At 30.0% G+C, this 18,789-nt stretch overlaps 1 protein-coding gene across 5 annotated transcripts in view; it reads left to right on the top strand.

Moving 5' to 3' along the window:
• The first annotated feature begins 3,497 nt into the window (after positions 1 to 3,497).
• The window catches only part of LOC145303776 (putative sodium/potassium/calcium exchanger CG1090), an 85,567-nt gene continuing 70,275 nt past the window's right edge, over positions 3,498 to 18,789 (top strand). For 3 of the 5 annotated variants that reach the window (XM_080145385.1, XM_080145384.1, XM_080145388.1), the window contains exons 1-11: positions 3,498 to 3,638; positions 4,424 to 4,494; positions 5,742 to 5,854; positions 6,638 to 6,720; positions 7,880 to 7,940; positions 8,621 to 8,691; positions 11,957 to 12,027; positions 12,559 to 12,617; positions 12,990 to 13,046; positions 13,861 to 13,961; positions 14,628 to 14,746. In XM_080145385.1, coding sequence (XP_080001511.1) covers positions 3,603 to 3,638; positions 4,424 to 4,494; positions 5,742 to 5,854; positions 6,638 to 6,720; positions 7,880 to 7,940; positions 8,621 to 8,691; positions 11,957 to 12,027; positions 12,559 to 12,617; positions 12,990 to 13,046; positions 13,861 to 13,961; positions 14,628 to 14,746 — 842 coding nt within the window. In that variant the 5' untranslated portion in view covers positions 3,498 to 3,602. Of the gene's footprint in view, positions 3,639 to 4,423; positions 4,495 to 5,741; positions 5,855 to 6,637; positions 6,721 to 7,879; positions 7,941 to 8,620; positions 8,692 to 11,533; positions 11,605 to 11,956; positions 12,028 to 12,558; positions 12,618 to 12,989; positions 13,047 to 13,860; positions 13,962 to 14,627; positions 14,747 to 18,789 lie in introns of all 5 variants that reach the window. The other 2 variants (XM_080145387.1, XM_080145386.1) reach the window with 1 other exon arrangement.

The following is an 18,789-nucleotide window of genomic DNA, read 5'->3' as shown; positions in this document are numbered from 1 at the left end:
CTAATCTATGCCGAGCAATAAATTATTACTATATCATCAACAGACAACGCACTCCCTCCATCTTTATTTTTATTTCTCTTTAATGAGAGAGTCAGAGGGGTGGTTCACTGCTCAACTAAGTGTCATAAGGGATACTGCCTAAAATATTATATTGATATTTTGTGATAATTAAACCTAGTAATGGGGACATTAAATATTTATACTAAGCTCATTAAGCTTCAATTAATTTTCAAGAAATCAAGGATGACAACACGTATATAACAAAGCTTAAAAGCTTTAAAAAAAAGGGTCAATTGATAAAAAGCATATTTTTTTAGAAATATTGACATAATTATAAATAAAATGTAGAAGGTCAATGCTTTATTATTGATGTAATATTTTATATATAAAATATTTGGATCTACTGCAGTTCACGGTAAAATATTGCTGGTAACGAATATTGCCAAAAATCTATGAATTTTAAAGGCTGCTAGCTGCCAAACAGCTGAACGTACAGATCATGTCTGCACACTGTTTTAAGCGGCATAAGAAGGCCTACAAATAATCTGGAATAGCCATAAATCAATAATGCATAATTATCTCGCAGTGCAGAGAAATGCGCGATAAAGGCCTATTTTAAGCGTTTTTTCTTCAGTGAAGCTTTCCCTGCGCATCATTGGATCTAGGCTACTCCAGATTATTTGTATGCCTTCTTATACCGCTTAAAATGTTGTGCGGGTATGATCTGTGCGTTTAGCCGTTTGGCAGCTAGCAGCCTTTAAAATTCAAAGATTTTTGGCAATATTCGTTACCAGCAATATTTTACCGTGAACTGCAGTAGATCCAAATATTTAATATGATACTGTTGGGTACCATTGTAATTTACAGTCCAATGTCTGCCCCCCCCCCCCCCTTTCATTACTTTTAATAAATATTGGGACTAATTTTGATAATTGTACATACAACTAAATAAATACATTTATCCATTTAGAATAGTTTAATTACAAGAACAATTATGGCTTATTAAGTAAATCAGTAAAAACCTAACAAAAAAATTACTTAAAATTACAGCAGACAATTTAATGTTTTTTATAAATCAAGACATAAATAACTAACTTTTAAAAGTTAAGCATTATAGCATTATTCATGCAAATGATTTTCCTTGTTTATTTTTCTACATTTTGATTGATTAATATGCATTTAGTTTCTTGGAACTGTTTTTAAGCTAATGAACTGAATAATTATAGTAAAAACTTAAGCTGTACATTTATTTGTTAACGTCAGGAAAGAAGGGATATGCAACCAAATACAATCCTTATTAAACTAAAGTGGTTATATTGACTTTTATTTTTAATGTCGCAACAACTATCAGAGATGCCATTATATACAGTCAGCCGCAGCCATATTAGACGACGTAATAATCTTCATAGGCTAGAAACATTTTTGAAAATAATATGATTTTAAACTAAAACTGATAAAAATATTAATAAAATTTAAATATATCGTCCTATTCCTGACTTCCTGCATAAACATATGATCGATGAATATCAAATTACAGATAAATTTTCTTTAACATACAAATACAAGTGATATAAAATAGGCAGTTGTTAATGTGTACATATATTAAATACTTTTTGTGCTTATAGACGGACGGACGGACTTACCCTAATCATAGCAAAGCAAAGCAAAGGGGTAAGATATTGGCTACTGACTGCATGTATTGTTCATTTACTAGAGAAAATCTAAAGAAAAAATAAAAGTTGTAACAATTAGTTTTCCATTCATTAGTAAAGGAGTATAACTTCCAGTATCGCTTCGAAACCGATTAATATCCGGTGGATTACAACCGGTTCTTAATGGCACTAAAAAAACTATGTATAGCATCGTTTTATATCCAGTTTCCTACGAATATAAAAATGCACATTCATAAGATTAAATCCAGTTTTTTTATCCCGGGTCTTCGCCATCTCTGGGCTAAAAATGACTGGTTCTAATCTTATAATTGTACATTTTTAAATCCGCGGAAAGCTGTTTATAATACGGTGCGATAAATAACTACATATATATGACTAACTAGTTATTACTAGAAAATTACTAAATTATATACTATTAATATTATTATGTGTGTTACACCACTATATTTAGAATAAGGTTATTATGTGATAAGAAAATATTATGTATCGTAAAAAAAAGAAAGCATTAATTTGGAATAAAAACAACTTTGAATTCACTCTTACAAAAAGACGTACAGACTGACGAACGGACAGGCATACAATTACAGAATCATAACGGTTCGTAAAAAAAATAGTTTTCAAACAGATGTTAAATTTTTGTGTGTTCCATTAAATTTATGATATTCATAACAATTGTAAAGTGATGTTGTTAAACTGATGTTAAAATCAATTTGGCAATCAATTTTAAGCCGGGATTTTTTATAATTGAACTAAGCATTTTATTTAAAAGTATGTATATTTTTTTACAATGTTACTATATATTTAACGTATTTATTATAGGTAGTTGTCTGCGTATATGTAAAAATATATCAATCATTTCTTGTTTGTGATCAGTTTTATATAAAAATACCATACATGTTTTTTATTAAACTCGGTTTAAACCTGAGGTGGATTCTTAAAAAACTTTTTTGCTCAATGCTTCACTAAAATTAGTGAGGCTCGCTAAATTTCTTTATGAAAAATCCTCCAAAATCGTATAAAAAAACCTACAAAAATTAAATAAAATCATAAAAAGGGTTATCAAAATAAGATTTTGGTTAATTTTTGTTGATTTTTAATGCGATTTTGAAGGTTTCTTCACATTTTTTTTAGCGAGCCTCACTAATTTTAGTGAGGCAGTGAGCCAAAGTTTTTTTAAGAATCCAATTCCGTTTATAGTCAGCAGAAATTAATCGAATTTAAAGCCATATTGGAAATTGTAGCATTAGAAGGAAATAAATGGTGAAGCTTCTAAATGTGCAATTTTTAGTCACCTTGACTTTAGCAAAGATTTGATTTTATCATTATTTTGATTAAATTATTGATTTAACCCAGTGCAGTGGCGTGCAGAAGATGGATTCACCCTCGTATAGGTCCACACCCTACTCTTCCCTAAATCAGCCACGGGAGTGTCAATGAAACAGTCAACCCCCCCCCCCCCCCCCCATCCCCCTCCTTAATTTCAAGAGGGAGGGTTTAAACTAGATTTGAATATTATATGATGTTCAGACTAAGTTTCTAACTTTTTGTGTATATTCTAAAATAATACCCCTCTTGCTGTCAATAATATACCCCTCAAAAGCTCACACCCCTATATAATTCTTCGATTTTGGTTTAAAGGGGGTGTCGGAATTTTCGGGTACTCCCTGACAAAACCCTGTGCATGCCACTTATTTAACCAAACACCTATTCTTTTAAAGTTGTCGCTTGTATGGTATTAAAAAAAGTAAAGTGATATATTCATAATATTATTACTTTTAATTTAAAAAACCAAAATCTTAATTAATCTAATGATATATATATTTCAGAAAAATGCTCTAACCTCTGAAAAAATCTCTTGTACGAAGAAAATAAAGGGCGCACATACTTATCCAAGCACACTTACCCCACAACTGTATAAATAAAATCAAAATGAGGTCTCTAATATTTGGGAGTAGGCGAAAACAGGTAATAAATGGTCCTAGGAGGGGTGGGGTAAAGAGGTGTTTACTCCCCCCACCCCTCCCTGAAAACAAGCTTGGACGTCCTTGAATGTAAGCACTCTAATTTGTAAAAGGAAACAATCCACTACAATGAATTAATAGTTTAGATCGTGTGTCCAATAATATCCCGTTAACGTCTATATTGATCTTTTCACAATTATTGGAAGAAATGTATATCTTTAAAAACGCGTATGCTTTTTTGTAATTTGTATTTGACTTCAAAATAAAACTGGTCTGAAAAAGTTTATCTCTCTGTTCAAAAATTTTACAGATATCTTCGAAATTAACTTTTATTCGTTCTATACAGTAATTGTCTTCCTAACTAGTAGTGTGTTTTTCGTAATACAATGATTTCTATGGAGTTGGTATTTGTGAACATAATTACCTTTAATTACCTCGTACAGGCGGGATTGCACTCAAGGACCTTTTTAACAACCAACTCTTTGTGATGCAAAACCTTTAGAAGTCCCTACAGTGCATGGTAACGAGTTGCGCCTGTTTTGGGCCAAGGCATTCCTCCTAATCTAACTATTTATGTCGCGCATCTGACATAGCAGCAGAAGGAATCATTTTTTACGTCTTTCGTTATGACGCGGTGTCGGCCCGAGATTCGAGCCTATCACCTTTCCGACAACGAGCGGATGCGCTACGTGTTGAGCCACGGTCGCGGTTGTGAACATGATGAAGACTGTTAATTTTTTTTTCACTTGTAATAGTTTTTATGACACTAATCTTGTTGCTAATTTTCAGCTGCATCCTGTAACACGAGCCGTTATTCTTTGTTGCATCTTTGCCTTTGCATCTTTTATCTCATCATTCAGGTAATGCAGATTTAGAAATTATTATTATCCTTATAAAAAGTAACAGGATGTCTGTGAGTCTAAATATATGTCTGTTTGTACCGAATTATATTGCTAACCGTTGAACCAATATGAATTTCTCTTACAATGCATGTAGCATTTTGGGGAAGGATAACACCTCCCAACCCCTGGAGACCTCTAGAGGCATAGCCACTTGTAATTTAAAAAGCAAATCTAGAGTCTGGCCGTCTGCACGTCCGTAACAGATACTCTGGTAGTAGTTGAAGGCATATTTATTTCAAATATTCATGATTACTGTAACAGTTAGGTTTAGACACCGTAGCAACTCTAATATAGTTACTATATTGTATGTTTAATTAGGTATTCTAGAATCATTTTTTTTTCACAAAAGCTGAAGCAAGTCTAATCTAAATATTGGTGGCTTCCGTGCCTGCCTACCGTACATGACGGTGGTTTAATGTTTATTAGTAGCGAACTACTCTATAATTCAAAATGTCCGCCAGTCTGTCCGCCAGAGACAGAAGAAGGAAACGTTATTTTCTCAGCTCTTATAGAAGATAGAAGGCTGAAATTTTGAGGGATTAAATATGTTAACATTCCTCACATTTTCACAAAGTTTCATTAAGATTCGACAATTAATTGGGGTGCTATATCGATTCCTACATTTTTAAGTTTTCATGATTTTCTCAATTCATATTCAAAATAAACGGCTGAAATTTTCAGGAATTGAATACTTTAATATTCTGCATACTTTTATCAAGTTTATCAATTGGTTGGGGTGCTATTTTGATTCCTACATTTTTAAGTTTTCATGATTTTCTCAATTCATATTCAAAATAAACGGCTAAAATTTTCAGGGATTGGATACTTTAATATTCTGCATACTTATATAAAGTTTATCAATTGGTTGGGGTGCTATTTCGATTCTTAGATTTTTAAGTTTTTATGACTTTTTTTGCTCCTATTCAAGATAGACGGATAATATTTTTAGGGATTAAATAAGTTCACTGTTTACATATCTCTACAATGTTTCATTAAGATTTGTTGAGGTGCTATATAGATTTCTAGATTTCCCCGTTATAAATCTTAAAAAGTATTGTGATTTTTTTTTTAGTTTAATGTTTTTTTATGAAACTGCTCTATAGTTCATATTTTCCGGATATCCATCCATAATTTTTGAGCTTCGCTACTTATGGATGTTGTTATCCTTATTAATTTATAAAGACGTTATAAAATTTGAATTTTAGCAATGGTGAGAATTACAACGAAGAGCAAGATTACTCTGGACTGGGCTCTAGAAGAAACTTACTGTCAGTACATAAGGATATGGAAACCATGCCAGATATGCCAAAATCAAAAGGTAACGCCCATCTTATAATCCACTATAATACAAAAACAAATGTATAATATTAAAAACTTTAGCAAATTACATAATTATTTCTTAAAGATGTAGAAAGATATAAATTATATTCATTCATAAAATATTTTATTTTTTAAAGCCTTTTTTAGAATAAGGTCTTTAATTACGATCGGTCTGTCCAACATTACGAATTGCAATTATTGTGTACTTAGGAATATTAGAATTGTCCTATTGATTCACACTTGTAATGATTCTGTTACAGTTAGGTACAATTTAACAATAGAAGTTACTCTTTAATCATTAACAGAAAGGACGCCTCTATTAAACACTTAATTTTGGGATCTCGATTCCTAGAATGATAAAACATAATCTTATAAGCGAAGAATCTTTATTATTAAATTTTAAAATGTAAGTATATCCATATTAAGCATGTTGTAATTGACTAAAAAAATAATGTTGAATAATTAATGCATTTGTACTGTTCGTTTAGCTGACCCTCTAAACTATTAAGCTTCGATTTTATGGATGTCATCATTCATGTTTAGTTACAGAGTAACGGATTAATCATTTTTTGGATGTTACACCAGTTTTTCAAAATTTCTAATAAAGTGAAACTCGCAGCGGGCTAAAATAACGATACTCCCATCCACCCCCTTTACCCAATACCCTCCCCTTCTGCTGAATGAACTAACTGAAAAATAAATGAATTCTATGTTAGCAACCTAAATAGAACATCTTTTCTCCCTGTCATGATATTCACATATATTCTATATCCATTTTTAGAGCTGTCGCTTGAGCAGGAAAAGTTGGAGTTACTGAAGACCAAAGAACTTGAAATCCGGGAGAAACTTGAAAAATTACACCAGGAAACATAATTGGAAAAATTTGATTTTGCTCAGTTTTAAGTTTTCTTCTTATTTAAAGTGAAGCTGCTCCAAAAGTGTGCAAGTATTAGAGTAAAACACTAGAGGGAGAAAGGGTTAAATAACTGTATCTCCCCATCGTATCAACCTTGTGCAACCCTTCTAAGTTCTTGGGTCATTGAAAATCAACCAATGGCGTCGCTTATATTAACACAGCCAAGTAGCAGAAAATAGTTTAGAAGCAGACGAAAAAGATCTTTGAAAAAGGAAGGAAGGTTTGTTGTCTGTATTATATACATCTATACTATATATCTGTTGTGCAAGTAGACTCTTTGATGGTTATAATATTTGTGTGTGTGTGTGTACCTATCTTAATGATATCTTGTTTAAAAATTACTCAAACGTAAACCAACGAAGAATTCTCATTCCCATATAAACAACCCCTTAAATAGTGGATGTAAATATTCATTTATTTCCCTGGTATCTCATTTATATCCCTGGTATGATTTTAGAAGATTTTAATTTTTTTTTGAAGATTTTAGAATTTTTATTAATTACTAAAAGAAAGAAAATAATCTCCTTTTTTCATATTTATAATATTTTTTGAAAAGAACACTTATTTTCAATATATATAATTTAGCATAAAAATGAGTTTTTGTTTAAATGAGAATGATATTCCTGTCCAGTTTTTTGTTTAGGAATGAATATTTCTTACCCTCGTGAATAAATGATGACCTATCGGTCCATAAACAAAAAACTGGACAGGAATACCCCATTCCCGCTAGCCTTACGCCTCCCTGTAATTATGCTCTAGCCCAGTGGGTGACATGATTACCTATGCCTTCGTTAACCTAACCTAAAACAAGCATAACATTATTTTTCTCTAAAAGTCTTCCTTCATCCACTTTTCTTGACAACCATGTCTTTCATTGCAATGACTTTTTGAAAATTCTAACTTTGTATGATTTATTCCTGTGTACGGGCCATGGCATTCTATCCATTCTTACTTTTAACCCAATCCAGTAGATATTCCAACAATAAGAAACTTTTTTAATGTCTTAAAATATCATGTTGTTTGGGGTTTATCTTGAACCTAAAAACTAACTGATAACTTAAATTTTCATCTCTTTTTGTTGAAATTCTAATTATGTTTTAAAACCAGAAAAGCCAACAAGGAAAGCTCTCACCAGAGGAAGAAATGGAACTAAAAAATTACAAGGAACATTCCAAAGTCTAATTGACAAAATAGAATAATAGTTATTCATCGCATCGTATTATAGACAGCTATCTGCGGATATTATAATAAAAGATTAAAAAATTTAAACCAGTTTTAATTTTATAATTTTATTTATATTTGTAAAAAATTTTCTTTTGTACAATGCTATTCATGAATTTTCAGTATGGCTGAAAACCGGTTCTAATCCAGCCATGCTGTAAATAAATATTCCTGTATTTCATTTTATATCTTTATCCTTTTTATTTTACATCCTACCAATTCTTTCATTATTTCCCTCTTTCATATTTTCTATTTTTGAATTTTTCTTTCATAGGTTAAAATTAAATTTGAATGAATTTTGTGTTTTATTAATATTTTTTTCCTCGCTTTCATCTATTCGAACCATTTTGATTTATGTTAAAAAAAAGTAACTAGGTAACTATTATACGTATAAGAAAAGATTGAATAACTTAATTTTAGATGTTTTTTTTTATTTATTTTAAATCAATGCAATAATTATTAGTCTTATTTCATTAGACCTTATTGTGGCTTTCGGACGCACAGACAAGCAATAGTTGGACAAAAAAACTCCATTTTTCATTATTTGGTTGAAATTAAATTTTACAAAAAAATTATGGATAAAAAAATCCACGAAAAAAGACTTTGATTGAATTGACGTTTAGGAACTACTTGAAAGAAATGCAAACGCCGAAGAGGTTGAAATGGAAAAGATACACGAAACTGAAGAAGAAATTAAGGTAAAACAGATATTAACAAGTTCATTCATTCGTTGGCCTACGCACTTTGGGGACTTTTATTAGATATTATTTTGGTAGTAGAAATTAGGACAGAGGTGGCTTCTTAAAAAACTTTTTGGCTCTCTAAAATCAGTGAGGCTCGCTAAAAAAGTTTGTGAAAAATCCTCCAAAATCGCATAAAAAATCTTTAAAAAATTAAACAAATTCTTATATTAATAACCCTTTTATGATTTTATTTAATTTTTGTAGATTTTTATGCAATTTTAGAGAATTTTCCAAAAAAAAATTTTAGCGAGCCTCACTGATTTTAGTGAGCCAAAAAGGTTTTTTTAAGAATCCACCTCTATTCAAGCTTTTAAACTCATCCCCCAAGATTTCAGTTTGTCCATATAACAAGCTGAGCCTCCACTTTTAAAATCTATTTTGGGATTGAAGGAGACTAAATGTAGTTCCCTATAGCCATATAGGTTATCTTTTTTATATCTATAATTTCAAGTGGTAGCTTGTCTTTGTGTTTGTCTGATGACTACGATTGTACTTACCGCTGAATCAATAAAGCTTAATACAGATAGTATATAGCAATAAAACATGATAAACCTTACAGGGCAAATAATAAATATAAATTAGATAAGAAGATTTAATTTGGATGCTTTAAAACGTTTTCTAAAAATTTTAAAATTCAAAGTTCTGAAGCTGAGGTGGCTTGTTACAAAAAATTAGGGTCGCCTAGTGAGGCAAAGTTGTTTTATTAAAAAATCCTCCAAAATCGCATAAAAATCTACAAAAATTGAACAAAATCTTATGATAATAACCCTTTTATGATTTTATTTAATTTTTGTAGATTTTGTATGCGACTTTGAAGGATTTTTCACAAAAATAATTTAGCGTCACTAATAATTTTTTCTCACTAAATGAACAAAATTTTTTTCAGAATCTACCTCCGATTTAGATTTTTAGATTTTTTTAATTATCAATTTATCTTTCAATGTGATATCCTTTCATCCCTGCTTTGTCACAAATATACATATAATATTATTTAATTATGTGTCTGATTGAAAAAAAGAAGAAATAATGTCGCAAGATTATTAGATAATATAAAAAAAGAAAATAGTTTATGATCTTTATTTGTAACAAGGAAGTGCAGCAAGTATGGAGTAGCTGTTCTGTTCTACTTACAAATATACATCAATTTTAAGTTTAATAACAAATTACAACAACAAAAAATATGTTTAAAAGATATATTTAAAATTAAGCAGAATAATCATTTTAATGTATATTTTTTTCAATCTTTTTTCCAATATTATTATCCACCAAGATATAGATGATGACATTGTCTTTAACTTTGTTTATTAGGTCTATTATTTATTATCTATGTAGACAATCAAACCTTTGATAGCTTTGTGAAAAGTTCTAACTATGTATGTATGTCAATGAATTGTTATATAGTCTCCACATTTTTATTGTCTGGCTTTAAAATAGGTAAAAGTATTCATTTTCAAAGTCTGTAGTCATGGCGCGACAACTAGTGGATTTGATATGTATATGCTAAAATCATTTTTCCTACTGTCATCCTATTACATAAAGTAGTAAGTTTTTTTGTCTGTAGCGAAGGATCTCGCTAAGCATTGAACCGATATGAATCTCCTTTGCAACGAAGCTACTTATATTTCCGGAGAAGGTTTTTTACTATTTTGGGGGAGGGTGTCTCTACCCTCTTAGTAAAAAAGACCCACTCAAACAAATTTACTCTTTTTTTTTAAACTTAAATTGAAAATAAGGGGTCGACTTCCTTCAACCCCCCCCCCCCCCCCAACTTAAAGGCCCCTAGCGCTTCAATCAATTCTAAGCATGTAGCCGCTAGTATAATATAAAATATAATATTAAAAATAAAATAAATTGATTTTAAATAAAATTGAATAGTTGTCAATCTTGAAGTAAAATTTTTAAAATTGTTCCTCTACAAAATTCTGAATTTCATTATTGAATAAAAGTATATTTTTACAGGAAAGAATAATAAATCTTATAATATATAAATAATATATTTCTCGTATGGCTGGAGTTGACCACGGACACGTTGATGAAAAATCATATGTTAGATTAATTTTTACTTAAATGATAACCGGTTTAATGCTTGTGAAAAGCAGAGTATTGGTAACAGAAAAAAAAGGATTTAATTTTGAAAAGCTACTCAATTTTCAATTAGAATAATATTTTTGTGATCATTTTGGCAGCATTTTAAGAACACTAAAAAAAGTTTATTTCATTATTGAAGAATAAAAGTTTATTGGTTGAATAAATGTTAAAGAAAAAATTTAGAAAGTTTAATATTCATCTTATTCAGAAGTTTCTTGATTACAAAAGCGTTTCCTTATCATATCGTAGCTTTTATTTGACTTTATGGACCTAGATATTATCTCTAACATTTGTTACTTTAGTTATGTACTTGTTTAAATTATTATTAATAATTAATGTAGTAGTTTCTAGACAAGCATTAAATTAATATCGTTTCTATCCTTTATAAATTTTTTCCCAGAGGGGGATGATGTCTACTTCACCCCCCCCCCCCATCCAAGATTTACATCTTTCTTAAAAGAAAAGAAATGAACTAATATTGTTCATTTTTTAACTGACTCTTCCAAAAATACATATAATTCTACTTTGAAGGAGAACCAAATCAGTCAGCTTTATTTATAGGTACAAAGAGACATTCATTCGCTTTTACTGAAACATTATTTGTTTGTGCATAAAGTATTTTACCTTTATTTGCAATGATTAAGTTTATCTTTCTAAGTTTGAATATTTCACTGCTTTGCAAATCTGGATGTTATCATCCTTGTTTTAGAATGTCAACGAGACAGGAGATTGTATCCCTGCGGCCATAACTCAGTTTCCCAGGCCTGGCCTGGGTAAAAGGTAGGTTGGAAAAGATATAAAAACATGCTTTCCATCCTATTATTACATCCAAGGTTTGCCTGAAAAAAAATATCAGAAAGTATGTGAAATCTTTTTAATCTGCAAAGCTCTTATTACATCAACTTTCATATTAAGGTAGGTTGGAAAAGATATAAAACATGCTTTCCATCCTATCATTACATCCAAGGTTTGCCTAAAAATATGAAATGGTATATTTTTGGTTTTAATATTTTAATTATGCATTTATTTGTTGTTTTTTTTTGACAACCAGTTTTCATCAAGAATTCTTGGAACACTGCTGCTAGAATGGTAACTAATTCTAACAAACACCCCCACATATACACTAATTTAGAATGCTAACGAGACTGGAGACTGCATAGCCCCAGCCATTACCCAATTCCCCAATCCTATCCTAAATAAAAGGTTGGTATCCACTTACACATTATTTTTGCATGTGGCTTGTGGTATTTTCTCAGAATAATGTTTTTTTTTTTTAATTTTCAAACAGGTATTTTTTTATATTATATCATCAAAATGGATCAAGACAGGTTTATTTTTTTTATGAAATACTAAAAATATCCTTCATAATCAGGTAAGATTTAAATTTTGGGTATTATCCTCTTAGAAATATTTTTTTTCAACTTTGAAACTCTTAAAGGTTTACTACACGAAGCTTTTTAAAATGCCCATAAAAAATGACGTCATACTGGCTTACCATGGGTTGATTAAAATGTATAATGGACTTCCAATTTTTCCACCCATATTTTTTTATAAAATTGGGTTATTTTGTTTATGATAATTTGGGGTACAATAATTATTGTCCATTGAGACATCCCTTAATATCATTTGTAACGCAAATACTTTACAATAACGTACTATAAGAGTAAATTAGTTTTTTATCATTTTGTAAAGCAACTATAAAAATTCATATTATGTTTTTTTTATTATTTCTAGTGCTCGCCAACATGGAGGAGTTATTTTCCACATTCTGGTGGCTGTCTACATGTTTCTAGGTAAAATTTACATATTCCATCCCAGAGAACTATATTTGATAAGGACGTTTTGTCTCTTTTGTCTTTGTCATGTGTTCGGATTTATCAAACTTTAATCATTGTCCGCTGATAGTAATGTATTTTATGTCCAATTAAAACCGAAAAGTAACACATTCATGGTTATGTCAAATAGTTTTAAGTTTTATTAGCAGTATCACATGAACTTCATTATGATTATTGGGCAATATGTGTATAAGGATATGGGGAAGGGGGGAGGGGTTGTCACACAAACCATCTTAAGTTAGTTATATGAAAACCCAAACATCTAGGCAAGCCTATAATTTTCAAAAGAAGTTTTGAATGAAATATAAAAATAATTTATATATATTTTAGGTTTGGCAATTGTTTGTGATGAATACTTTGTGCCATCTCTCACAAGATTTTCTGATGGTAGGTTTTTTTAGATTTTTATTCAGAAGTAGCTGGACAAAGTGTCTCACAAAATCAGCCTTGTGACGTCATAAAGATAAAAAATTTTCCATCTCTTTTTTATGGGTTTTCTTTCCCACTTCTCCTCTCATCTCACTGATTTTTATGACGTCACATGGCTGATTTTTTATACACTTTGTAAAGCTACCGACAGGATGCATCTATGAATAAAATATTGCTATGGAAGTGCAAAATTACGCCAAACGTCACACAATCAACCCTTTAATTGCATGACGTTTGTCTGAATGTTCTGTGCCTTCTCTATCATCTATGTCGCGCAACAAAGCAGCAGTAGGAACCATTTTTAACTCTTTTCCGACAACGAGCAAAAACAATCGTAATGGAATATACTTTTTGGATATATTGATAAATAATTAATTAAATCTACTAATTTTCATTGGAATTTAAAAATCAATTTTAGCAAGAAAAAATATATCATGAAATGTCTCATATTATACGCACAAAATATATTTTTTTAATAGTAAAGATTCTCAATAGTTCTAAATTTCCGTCAGTATGTTAAAAAGATGCTTTTTAGGCTTAAATATTTTATTACATACTACTAGACCTTCAGTGATTTTCCTTAGTGTGTTTTGAGAGCACAGAGACCCCCTGCCCCCTTATAATTTAAACAATTTCAAGCCTAAAGGAACAATTAAACATGTTTAAATCTACAAAATTTAATTTAAATGCCACACATTTAATTGTTAGTAACTGACTTAATTGTTCAGTAACTGCCTCAAGTTATATTGCACTTAATATTATTAAATTTCAGCACTTGGCTTGTCACCTGATGTTGCTGGTGCAACTTTTATGGCGGCAGGATCATCCGCTCCTGAGCTGGCAACAGCTGTTATTGGCGTCTTTGTAGCCAAGGTATTCCCTTCCAATTTTTTAATTGCTATTATTTTTCCTTAAGCATTTGAATAGTTTTCTGCATATGTAACAAGTTACAATAAAGACAAAAATCACTATTTTTGTAAGTTTTTGAATTGTTATTTATATTTTATAATTTTTTTATATTTATCATTTGTGTTCCTTATTATTGTGTTGCTTCCTTCTTTACATCCTTTGATTTTTCTGTTTTCCGATGTCTCTCTCTACAATGAAAAAGCAGCTATTCCCCTTGCATCTAGTGGCTTTCTATTCAAAGGGTTAAAGAGGGAATAAACATAGTTTAAAACCAACCTAAGACTTAAATCTGAAAATAGAATAGACTAAAATCATCAGAGAATCCATGCAAAGCTGACCTAAAATAAAGAACCTAATAAGTTCATTAGTTAATGAGATTTTTAGGCTTCATACCAAAAAAAAAACTTTCTACTTTATAAAAAAGGATGGTTATTTGTCTATAGATATATTCATCTATCTCTCTATCATTATTTAGCTCTCTTCCAAGTTTATTTGATATCTGTCAAAAAATTATTAGTTGAAAAACTCCTGTTATAACTTATAACAATTTGATATAGAGTTCGAAAATATAATGATATATATTTATCTAATTATCTGTAATTTAATTAATGTATCTATCTATCCTTACAGGATGATATTGGAGTGAGTGGAGTGGTTGGGTCAGCTGTGTTCAACATTACCCTTGTTATTGCTGTGTGTGCTCTTTGGGCTGAGTCCTCCCCCACACTTCATTGGTACCCTGTTGTTAGGTAATATCTAATATACATTAAGTATGTTCATGTTTATCCTTCTGTATACCTAAATATCCAATTTTCTATACAACTAAAAATCAAGATTTCTATATGTGTACGTACTGTAAAGTGTATATTATGTCTGTCTATTGAAGTCTATTATATTGAAGTATGTACTGTATAACTTGCTACTTTGTCTCGAGAATCCAGAAGCTCTTTAGAATGGCAGAAATTGGAGAAAAATAGCTAGATCTTATTCTTAAAAATAAATTGCCTTCGATTATCCCAGGACCCATGCTACGTTTCCATGGGTTGGGGAGCCCAATTGGTTCAGAGGCTATTGAAATCTTAAGCTACAGCCAAAACAAACTTATCCTTTATTTTATAAAATATTTCACTGATTTATGAAATTAGTGGAAATATAAATATCCATCTATCCATCCGTCTATAATATAAAAGTATGGACTGTATTCTGTGTAATATATTCCTAGTTATGAATTCAAGTGCTCCCAAGCTTGAAATTTTGTTAGAGAATCCTCTTCTCACAGTTAACCTGTAAAACTTCTAATTTACTGATTAGGTTTGGATTAATCTATAATAAATCACTGTTTTAATCAATCAATTAATTGGAAATAAATACATCAAATATAAAAGTATATAAATTCGTATATCATTATGATAATCAATTTAAAAACTAAAATGTAAATCAAATTACTAATCATTGCATCTACCAATTGATTAATCAATCTCTTAATTGGTAAGTTCATCAATTCATGTTTCCATTAAATTAATCTTTAACTAATTAATTTTTACATCAATCTATTAACAATTCTTTTATCAATCCACAAATTGTTTCACAAATAACTTTGGCTTTATTTGTTCAATGAAAATAAACTAATATCAACCTTTAATGCAAGCAATCAACCACACATAAAAAGTTTCTGTAACTTTGTTGATTGATTCATTAATCAACTATTTAGTATTTACCTAACTAACTTTGTATATTTGATTTGAATCTTTCTGGTTTCTGCTACAGTGTATTAACATCTTGTGAATAGAATTTTGTTATAAACTGAAGTGTATTATACTAGATGCCCTGGAGTGCATTATTTCACACAGGAGCAGTGCATTTAAACTTATAAAGGATATTATTCTCATTAAACTAAATACACCTTGTTGCATACACTTTCTTGGTCAGAAAATGGATGTTTGGGGTTTCATACACTTTGCATAAAATACATCTTGGTTTATGGTTTAAAGATATTTTTATTACAAAACTGTATTGAATAGAAAACATTTACAAATAAAAAAGATATCCAAGAATGTATTGTAAAAGCATATATTCTTGAGAATTGTAAAGCTCTTTCAGACTATACTTTATCTTATACATTGAAAATTTAAACAGAAAAAAATGTTTCAAATTCTATTCATGACGTCAATGGGGCTTTGTAAGCATCACATATTTTAAGACAATAGAGTTGCTAATGCAAAGTGCTAATCTTCTGATAATCAAGCATTGTATACCAACTTACAGATTCAGTGTAAACTGATCTTAGATGTAATGGGTTTAATTTTCAGGAGCACCAATGACTGTATCATCGTAACATCCATAAAGCACTGAAACGGTTGGACAAACGGACATCAACACTTGTATACTTTCAGAACTGAATAATCAGAATACAAATGTATCAGAATCAAAGTAAAATTGTAAGTAAATTTGTTGAAAAACTGCTTGATACAGGATAATGTTTATGGACATACTTACATATTTAGGACTTGATTATAGAGTTGCTTTGCTTATAACATTATACTTTGTTGTCCCAGTAATCAACATACCAAAAATCAGATCAATCGGAAGATTAGATCACATAAAAATTTGTTGTTAAAAAAGTAAAAAAATCGACATGTTTAAAATGGACGTACGGACATTCTGGTAATAATTATGTAGTTGCTACGCTTTCTAAAACGTACTTAACTACTAAAGGAATCACCATGCAAAGTTTGATATCGATAGGAAAATTCTAACATGCCTAAATTAACGAAAAAAGCTATCCGTTACGGACAGACGGACCGACCCTAATTATAGAAAAGCTTCGCTTTTAAAAATTCAAAAATATTAAACTCATGGACTTGCAGATGGGGAAGTAAAGGGATGATTACCCCCACAAAATTTTTAATAAAAACAGCTTGGACGTCCTTGCCTATATATAAATAATATAAGGATCCCCCCCCCCCCCACCCCAAATAAAAAGCTTGGACGTCCTTGGTCCAACTCATTACTAAACTTTTTAAATCAGACAATAATTTTTTTACTTTTCAAAGATAAATAAGAGTGGGGAAAGTTTTGACACATTTGCATAAACAGTGAGTATAGGCTTTATCTTTGGACTGAGAGGATAGGTTATTACTTATTAGGGATAAAATCATTCTTATATAATAAATTTTCCCAAGTTTTAAGATTTTTTGGATAGGCCTTAAAGTGCAGGAGCTGCAGGCCTCCAGATGGTCTCTGGACAGGTAAATATCAAAAAAAAATATTGAACAGTTCATTTTTAGAGGTCATTTTATATAAAAGAAAAATATGCATATTTTAAAATGTTATTTACATATTTAAACAAAACAGATGCTTATTTTGTCAAAAAAGTTGACCCCTATCTCTTTTTTAAAAAAAAATTATAATTACCTGTCCAGAGACCAACTGGAGGCCTACAGCTCCTGAACCTGGAGGCCTGCAGCTCCTGAACCTGGGGGCCTATCCAAAAAACTTTAAACTTGGGAAAATTCATCACATAAGAATGAATTTTTCTTTTGAAACCTATCCTCTCAGTTTAAAGATAAAGCCTATACTCACTGTTTACGCAAATGTGTCAAAACTTCCCCCCCACTTTATCCATAGATTTCATAAAATGCATTTATATAGCCTAAAGTATTAATATTCTCCCTGACATAGATAGATAGTTCTTGCCAAATGTGTATATTCATTTTCTGCATTTCTTGCTAAATCCAGTTTCATGGAGATTAGTGAATGTTCATACTTTTCTTCATAGAATTATATTTCAGCCTAGCTTTGAAGGGAGTATTGCAACTTTTATCATTTCCTGATCAAATAATCAATTGGTGGCTGAATCCTATGTGCTATTGCTCAAAACTAATATGATTTAGTAATATGGGGCTTGTTTTGTATTAACCAGTAGACAATTGGCGGATGGTGATAAAAATAATGCTGCAAACTGCAACACAAGATTAAAGGTTTAGCTATTCAACGTTAGTTCACTGATTTTTTTTTTAAATTACATATCATGACTTAACCCAAACAATTCTGTAATGAAAACAAAATCTGGTAAATTATTTGCAATTCCTATTATTAAAAACATATTAAATATGAGTGTATTGTGGTGTATTTCTACAAAAGAAAAAAAAATTGCTGAAAGGCTTTGTAGAAATACTGCAGGTTTTCATTATCTTGACAATATATAATTTAGAATAAATACTAAATGCATTTAAACATAATTTTTTACTTTAGTTAATTATTACTTTTAATTAAATTTTGCTCCAAGACCTGTTGGATAAACTTTAAATATTCTTCATGCAAATTGTGTACATATCACTTCATTGAGACTGTTGATTTTATTAATAAAAAGCCAACAAAGTTTATATTATATTTAGTATTTACCATGACATGTATTATACGTTATCATTCCACCCTTTAATCTTTTTATCATCTCAATTTCTCTTTATTGATAAAGATTAAGTAAAAGTCACCATATCATATTTTCTATTTAGTGAAAATGTGTAAAAGTATGTGATGATCTTTAATTTTTATGATTAATATATTACAAAATCAATTCTGAACTTTCCCATAATAATTATTTTGACTTTTATCAAAATTTATACAGAACTCTTTTCAAAGAATATAAAGTATAGAATTGAAAACCTCAAATATTTCTTGGAAATTTAAAGAAAAGTTGCACTTGCTCAATAAAAAACTTATTACCAACTTGAATTGTATGATTGTCCAGTTTGGACAAAACTAAAATAATACTTTTTAAAAAGAAAATATA

This window comes from Acartia tonsa, chromosome 13 (genome assembly GCF_053477335.1).
Source record: "Acartia tonsa isolate MP-2025a chromosome 13, ASM5347733v1, whole genome shotgun sequence".
Taxonomy (NCBI): Eukaryota; Metazoa; Arthropoda; class Copepoda; order Calanoida; family Acartiidae; genus Acartia; species Acartia tonsa.
Note: the sequence above shows the minus strand (reverse complement) of the source record. Positions and strands in the feature narration are given on the sequence as shown.